Raw genomic sequence first — 8,615 nt, 5'->3', positions numbered from 1 at the left:
GGAGGCAGGACTCAGGCAAAGCAGCCAGTGGATAGGGAGACCCTCTGAATGACAGATCAGAGAGCAAACTGATTTTGGAGCATGTGGAATGTTCTAGAGAAGTGCCACCACCATTTGGCTTTTATTTATAAGGGAGATAAAAAGGACTGACTTTGACCCCTCTCATAATGAATGGGTGCAGGACTCTCATGTCAATGCCCCTAAACTTGTATGTGCTTTTCATGAAATGTATCCAAATAAACCTGGTGGTAGAATCTTTGGGGAGGCAGAATGTCAGCTAGGCCTTTCTTAAGCCCTGGCTGCCATGGGAGTGGGGGTGACTCTGGAATGTTAAGCTTCATTTCTGCTGTTTCTTCTATGTTTCTATTATCTCTGTCTGACCTTCAGTGCCTGGTGTAGCATTTGGACTAGATGACCTGCAAGGTCCCTTCCAACTCTAACATTCTGTGATTCTATTTCTCTTGGGGAAAGTAGCCTGTTCCTTTGGCGGGCTTCTACCTGATCCCTGATTGGCCCTGGGGTCCCCTTGAAAGATGTATAACTGCTTATTGTGCCTGCTTTCCTTTAGTTCTAACATGAAATGGTTAAGATATCTGCATACTCTCAAAGTCTCAATAAACTTTACTTTTTTGAATGAAAGCTGTTGGGAACTGATTGCTGTAGGAGTCTGACAATAATGGGCAAAAACACAAGAAAAACACGAGCCCTGCAGGTTTTCAGAAAAGCATCTCACATCTAGTTGATGTAAAAATAGCAGTCTCTTGTGGCATCTTGAAGATTAGCAGATTTATTATAGAAAAGTAAACATTGAAATGAACATTTCAAGCTCTCAGAACTTCTGCTGATCTCAAAGAAAGACTGGGTTGAAATGACTGAACTAGAATTTACAATCAAGTTTGATTCTGCTTATGGAGGCCTTAACTGGGACAGTGGATCTCTCCTACCATGGGTTTTAAATTCATTTAGCAAAGTTAGGGTTATTATTTTCCAATATTGTTAGGTTCGTCTTGCATATATTAGAGCTTTCTATAAGCTCTTTGCAGTAACATCATGTGGAGATAGAAAGTACGTGTGATGGAGTGGCATCATGTTTATGTAGACACGTATCTTTTTGCACCATCAGGAACGTACGCACATAGGATTTCTAATACCTTCAAGCAGGAATGAAATTAAGTTGGTATGGTCTGATACAGAGTACCAGTAAGGAAGTGGCCAAAGTGGGACCTCCCATGTTCTACCTTGAACCCACCAAGAGAAACAGTAAAGCTAAAAAATAAGGCTGTCAACTGGCCAGGGGGAAATGTCTTATGTAATTAATTAATATGTAAAAAAACAGGTAGTTGAAGCTTTTCATGCAATGGAGCTAAATACCATCTCCTGATAAGTGCTACTGATCAAACCGATATTAAAGGGACAGCTAAATGGACCAGTTTAGAAGGTGGCCACCTTAGTAAGGCATTTAAGTTACCTTTGCCCTTGCTTTAAAGTGGACACGTGGACTGTGAGGGGTGTGTGTGTGTGTGTGTGTGTTTGGTGGTGGTGGGGGAGAAGAACTTGTTTCCACTGCTTCTCTTCCTGCCATGTGTTCAGCCTTCACAGAATGTTGCTTGAAAACTAGGACAGCAAAATGGGGGGGGGGACACAACAATGGAAAGAGTAGAAAAGCAGGAAGTGTAAACAGAGCAGGAGGAGGACAAGAAAGAAAAGGGGAACCTGAAAAACGACGAAGTGTGGGTGGGTGGGGTCAGGAAACCGGGCACCCAACAAGCACCACGAAATACGTCTGCCGGTGCCACGATGGCCACATCCACCACGCTCAGGATCAGTGGTCTAGATTTACCACCAGGCTCCAGCAACTTCTTTCAAACTCCAAACTTCGTATTTAAGATGACTTATATTACTAAATGCCCGTGATTATACTTAGTTGTGATGAGCCCTTGAATGTCGTACTTGTTCTGTCCACTGATACAATGAATGACCACACCTTTTAATGTTAGGCGATTTAAAAGATTGCAGCCAAGTATTATGTCCCAGTCATTATCTCCCAGACCAATGGAAACTTTTGCCATACATTATCATAATCCCATTTTTCATTGGCAGGTCTATGGGGCAGTGATGCACATCAGCCATGGAAACCCAGCTCAGCATGAAGTGGTGGTGGACTCTTGGCCAGAATTTAAGGCTGTTGTTACCCGCCTGTCAGGTTCCTGGTTAGATCAGTTCTCAACACCAGCCAGTTTGTAGAAAGCTAACTTTATTGAGACAGTTGATAGATACCATCCTAGACACATCTATCGTTAGGACTGAAGTTAAACGCGTGAAGGTTGTAGATATCGTGGATTCAAGTAAAGGCACTAAAGATCAGGACCCAATCACCCTATGGTATTTGCCCGCCAGAAGTAACCGTCAGCTCCCACCCCTTCCCCCCATAGGCACGTAGCCTTTACCTAGTAAGGAAAACAGGATCACAGACATTTGAGGAGCCAGGACATTTGGCATCGCTAGGGTGACAAGCCCCGGGCACATCAAAGAGAGCGATAGAGGAACCTCCACTCCCAGTGACAGGCGAGCTGTAAAATGCAAAATGCACAGGGAGTCTGTAAGGAGCCCATGTAAGGAGATAGGAAATTGAGAACTGGAAGATTCCTCCCACACCCAGTTGGCACCCATCCACTGATGGGCAGCCAGCCCATGCACAAGAATAGAATTTGAAGTAGAAATTCTTCAGATAGGTTTTTTTTTTAAAGAAGAAGCTCAACTAAGATAATTTGGCCCCTGCCACATGGGGGGGGGGGGAGTACCGCCAAAGTGTGGCTTTTTAAAACCGCACCAACAGAACAATGCAGCAAGAGGATCAGATAGATCCCCTGAGCCGCCGCGCAGACAGTTCCCCCGCAGACAGATCAGATGGCCCGGGGGGGGGGGGGAAGCTACTGAAAGGAGAGCGAGGCTGCCGAACTGCGCATGTGTGCACATGCAGTTCGGCCGGGAGCCTGGATTGCTCTGGACAACGGGCGCAGCGGCGATCCCACGGCCACGCTTGCCGCGGTCTTCAGGTAAGTCCTCCTCTGTAGGAGGTTCTTTTTTGCAGCGGCTTTTCCGGGTTTAGGGACGGATCGGGAACAGGTGCGCACCGCTTCCCAGATGTCCAAGGGTGTTCTGGGGCTAGTGGGTATAGACCCTGGAAACTCCACCAAGATCAGCGTTGCGGCCCAAGGGAGGCCCGAGGAGGCCCGGCGCTGCCTTCCCGTGGCTCGCACTGGAGTGCTGCGGCCCCGAGGAGGCCTGTCACTGCCTTTCCAGGGCCTGTGCCAGAGCCCTGCAGCCCGTTACCACCTTCTTGCACCCCGCGCCGGAGCCCTGCTGCCCCAGGGAAGCCGGAGGAGGCCCGTCGCTGCCTTCTGGGGCTGATGCTGGAGCCCTGCGGCCCCGGGGAGGGCGGAGGAGGCCCGTTGCCGCCTCCCCGGGCCAGCGTCGGAGCGCTGTGGCCCCGGGGGAGGCCGGAAGAGGCCCCCTACCACCTCCCCAGGCCAGCGCTGGAGCGCTGCGGGCTGGGGGAGGCCAGAGGAGGCCCCCCGCTGCCTCCTGGGTAAGTGAGGGATTTGCAGGGGGTGGCAGAGGCTTGATTGGGGGAGTGGGGGTGGGAGAGCCTCCCCTCCCCCATCTCTTTGCCCTCTTTCTTTCCCTCCTTTCCTTCCCCTTTCCTTTTCTTTTCCTCCTTTTCTTTCTTTCCCTCCTTCCCTTCTCGCTCTTTCTTACTTTTCCTCCTTCTTCCCTTTTTGCTCTTTCTTTGTTTCCCTCCTGCTTCCCTTCTTGCTCTTTCTTTCCCGCCTTTCTTTCCCTCCTTTCATTCTCTCATTTTCATCTTTCCCTCCTTCTTCCCTTGTCTCTCTTTCTTTCCCTCCTTCTTTCCTTCTCTTTCTTTTCCTGTTTCCTTCCTTCTTTCCTACTCTTTCTTTCACTCGTTCCTTCCTTTGTTCCTTCTATCTACTCTCCCTCTCTCTTTCCTTCCCTCTTTCCTCCTTCTGCGGCCCAACTGGGGAATGAAGGGGAGGCTTTTGAAGATGCCTTCCCCCCTTTTGCTTCCCCTTCTGACATCGCTTCCGGTGATGTCAGGGGACGTTGCATATGTGAATGAGCTACTATGCTAATAGCCTAGTAGCTCATTAGCATACCATATGCTAATGAGCTCCTGCAACTCTTTTTCTACAAAATGACCCCTGACCAAGATCAGTATTAAATAGTAGCTTGAGAAGATCCAGCCAGGTTAGGGTTGTCAATCTCCAGGTGGGGACTGAAGTTCTCCTGGGATTATATTGGATCTCCAAACTTCAGAGGTCAGTTCCCTTGGAGAAAGTGGCAGCTGTGGAATGTGGGCTCCATGGCATCCAGCCCCCTTTTTAGGCTCCTCCCTAAAATCTCCAGGGATTTCCCAGTCTCTGGAGTAGGCAACTCTATCCAGCCTGGGACCATAGAGATGCCTTGCTCTGAGTTTGGCTGAAGTTGTGGCTAGGGAAAGCCAAGACAGGATTGTGTTTCACCCTGTATGCCACTGAACTGCTGCAGATGGGCCAAGACATGATTCTATAAATGGTTAACTCCGTTAATATTTCATCAGGAGCAAAAGTTGTTTTCCTAAATAGTCAAACCGTCCGTAAAGTAAGGCTGGCATCAGATAGCCATACAGCACTGTGGTAGGAGGCTGCTCCTTTCTACTCTGAAGTAGATCTTCCCTCCAGGTGAGCAGCTTGGGACCCCTAAAAAAGTCAGCTTCCTTTCCATAAAACATTGCTGTGTGGTTGGGCTCAAACTTTACTTTTTTTTTTGACTACTCCAGTTTTCTCTCAGAGTTAGGCAAATGGGTAACTCGTAGCTATCTGGATAAATGTCTTCACATGCCCACGTTACAAGGCTATTACAGGATATCCAGGAAACACAGACCCTGAAAACATTATCAACTTCTTATTGAAGAAGTAAGACGCTGATATGTTTCTATCTGTCTCTCTTTCCGCCCTCAGGTGCTGGCCACCCTCCTCATCTTCACAGCTACCTGCTAAGCCACCCGTTTGGCCAGCCATGCTAATCCTGAACTGTCCCGTCAAGTTGCAGCTACTAGAGGGTGTGCTGCGAAGGAGCCTGCCTCAAGCACTTCCGGTAACTTTAAACTACTTACTTGGGGTTGCCACCCTTTTCCCACAGAAACCACCTGTCTCCTCACTTTTTAAATTACTCCTCGTGAGAAGCCGTGTCCTCCATTTCCTTCAGTTACATAAAACCCAAACACCCCTCTATACCCGCAATGCAAATACCTACAACAAGCTTGAGCTCACAAGCCTACTGCAGCATGAAGTGACTCCAGTCTAGTTCTTATTTAATCCAATACTCTTCATCACTTAGCAGGATATGAGGTTAAGGTAGGTTGCTGAAGGGGGTATCATAGAATGTTAGAGTTGGAAGGGACCTTGCAGGTCATCTAGTCCAACTCCCTGCACTCTGCAGGAGCATAGCCGAAAGATAACCCTACAACATACCAAAATATGGTCGTCCAGCCTCCGCTTGAAAACGTCCAGCGAAGAAGCATCCACCACCTCCCGAGGTGGTCTGTTCCACTGCTCAACCACTCTTACAGATAGGAAGTTTCTCCTGATATTTAGCCAGTAACGACTCCCTGGTAGTCTCCACCCATTAGACCTAGTCTTCCACTCATTAGATCTAGTCTTGCAATCCGGAGCAAGAGAGAACAGATCTGCTCCATCTTCTACATGACAGCCCTTCAAGTACTTGAAGACTGCAATCATGTCCCCTCTAAGCCTTCTCTTTCCCAGGCTAAACATCCCCAACTCTTTCAGCCTTTCCTCATAAGCCTTGGATTCCAACCCTCTCACCATCCTGGTTGCCCTCTTCTGGACACGCTCAAGCTTGTCAACAGCCTTCCTAAAATGTGGTGCCCAAAACTGGACACAGTACTCCAGATGAGGCCTGGCCATAGCAGAATAGAGCGGAACTACCACCTCCCTTGATCTGGACACAATGCTTCTGTTAATGCATCCAAAGATTGCATTAGCTTTCTTTGCAGTCACATCGCACTGCAGGCTCATGTTTATTTTGTGATCAACTAGAACACCTAGATCCCTTTTACATGTGCTCCTGGCAAGCCAAGTCCCTCCCATTCTATATCTGTGCCTTTGATTTTTTGTACCTAAGTGTAAGACTTTGCACTTCTCTCTATTGAAATTCGTTTTATTTGTCTCCGCCCACTGTTCCAGCCTATCTAGATCATTTTGAATCCTGACTCTGTCTTCTTCAGAATTAGCAATCCCACCCAGTTTCATGTAATCATCCAATTTGATAAGCATTCCCTCAATGCCTTCCTCCAGGTCATTTATAAAAACATTGAACAACACAGGGCCTAGGACCGAGCCCTGTGGCACTCCACTCGAGACTTCCCTCCACGTAGACGCAGAGCCATTTACGAGCACTCGTTGGGTATGATCTTTAAACCAACCATGAATCCATCCAACAGTTCCACCATCCAGCCCACACTTAACCAGCTTATCCTCAAGGATATCATGAGAAACTTTGTCAAATGCTTTACTGAAATCTAGATACACTATATCCACAGCATTGCCAGAGTCAACCATTTTAGTAACTCTGTCAAAAAAGGAGAAAGGTTGGTCTGGCTTGACTTATTCTTGATAAACTCATTCTGGCTACTACCAATTAACTCATTCCGTTCAAGGTGCTCACAGACCGAGCGTTTAATAATCTGCTGTAGAATTTTCCCAGGTATTGATGTCAAGCTGACAGGCCTGTAATTTCCTGGGTCCATGTTTTTCCCCTTCTTGAAGATCGGGACAATATTCGCTCTTCTCCAGTGTTCCGGCACAATATCAGTACTCCAGGAAATCTCAAAGATTAGAGCCAGAGGCTAAAGCTGAGAACCAACACTCCCACGGCACCTAGGAAAAATGCAGACAATACAACTCCCTCCTGCACATCTGTATAGATAAGCATTTCGGCGCAAACCAGAACAAGCACAGAAAGGAATGCAGTAGCAATTAACTAGACACAGACTGAGCTCCCCAACCCCCATGGCAGCGTAGCTGACATACTGCCCTCTCTAAAATCAGCTTCTCCCGACCATTCCAGGAGGTCTCCCGGTTATTCCGGGAGGTGGAACTGTCGCAACAGTTCAGGGCCCCAATTATCCCCTACTTCCACCCATTCAAGGTGCTGGGGTCCGAAATCCACCCACTCAACCAAATACATCAATTTTCCCCATTTGATCTTAGAGTCCAGAATCTTAGAGATTTCATAATGCTCCTCGCCCTCAATCATGATAGGAGGGGGCACTGGTTTCGATGGACGCCAGGGGCTGGAACCCGAATCTCTCTTCAGGAGGCTGAAATGAAATACAGAGTGCAATTTCCTCAATTTTTTTAGGCAAGTCCAAATCGTTGATGATCCTTTTAACCTTAAACGGCCCAATGTATTTCCATCCCAATTTTCGGCTTGGCCGTAACATTTTGATATTCTTAGTAGAGACATACACAGAGTCACCAGGCTGTAGAGCCCAACCCTCCACCCTTCTCTTATCAGCCTGCACTTTGTACGCTTCTTTGGCAGCTGTCAAAGTCTTACACAGGAGAGGCCAAGAGTCCCATAATTGTTTACACCATTGAGCAGCATCCCCCAGACCCATGTCCGTATCCCCTTCCAGAAATGGGATAGGCGGGCTGTCATAACCATTTGTTGTTGTTCAGGCGCACAGTCGAGTCCGACTCTTCGCGACCCCATGGACCAGTTCCCACCAGGCCCTCCTGTCTTCCGCTGTCCTCTGAAGTTGGCTCAATTTCATGTTCGTTGCATCGATGACACTGTCTAACCATCTCATCCTTTGCCTTCCCCGTCTTCTTTGACCTTCAATCTTTCCCAGCATCAGGGTCGTCTCCAGTGAGTGCTCCCTTCTCATTGGGTGGCCAAAGCATTTGAGCTTCAGTTTCATTATCTGGCCTTCCAGGGAACAGTCAGGGTTGATTTCTTTTAGGATTGACTGATTGGATCTTCTTGCAGTCCAAGGGACTCTCAAGGGTCTTCTCCAGCACCATAGTTCAAAAGAATCTATTCTTCGGCGCTCGGTCTTCCTTATAGTCCAACTCTCGCAGCCATACATGACTACTGGGAAAACCATTGCTTTGACCATGCGGACTTTTGTTGGCAGGGTGATGTCTCTACTTTTTGTCATGCTGTTTAGGTTCGCCATCGCTTTCCTCCCAAGGAGCAGGCATCTTTTAATTTCATGGCTGCTGTCACAGTCTGCGGTAACCTGGGATCCCAGGAACGTGAAGACTGTCACTACTTCCACGACTTCCCCTTCTACTTGCCAAGGAGTGATGGGGCCGGATGCCATGATCTTAGTTTTTTTGATGTTGAGCTTCAAGCCCGCTTTTGCGCTCTCCTCTTTTACCCTGAGCAAGAAGCTCTTTAGGTCCTCTTCACTTTCTGCCATTAGAGTGGTATCGTCTGCATATCTGAGGTTGTTGATCTTTTCCCCAGCAATCTTAATTCCCACTTGTGATTCATCCAGGCCAGCATTTCGCATGATGTACTCTGCA

General features: G+C 47.8%; 1 protein-coding gene across 1 annotated transcript in view; it reads left to right on the top strand.

Annotated features, from left to right (window-relative positions):
• The first annotated feature begins 5,076 nt into the window (after positions 1-5,076).
• The window catches only part of LOC107116818 (glycine N-acyltransferase-like protein 3), a 58,378-nt gene continuing 54,839 nt past the window's right edge, over positions 5,077-8,615 (top strand). The window contains exon 1 of the mRNA XM_015418822.1: positions 5,077-5,154. Coding sequence (XP_015274308.1) covers positions 5,077-5,154 — 78 coding nt within the window. The remainder of the gene's footprint in view (positions 5,155-8,615) is intronic.

This window comes from Gekko japonicus, unplaced genomic scaffold, assembly GCF_001447785.1.
Source record: "Gekko japonicus isolate JY-2015 unplaced genomic scaffold, Gekko_japonicus_V1.1 scaffold1466, whole genome shotgun sequence".
In the NCBI taxonomy this organism is placed as follows: domain Eukaryota; kingdom Metazoa; phylum Chordata; class Lepidosauria; order Squamata; family Gekkonidae; genus Gekko; species Gekko japonicus.
The sequence above is the reverse complement of the archived record's forward strand: the minus strand, read 5'-3'. Positions and strand labels throughout refer to the sequence as shown.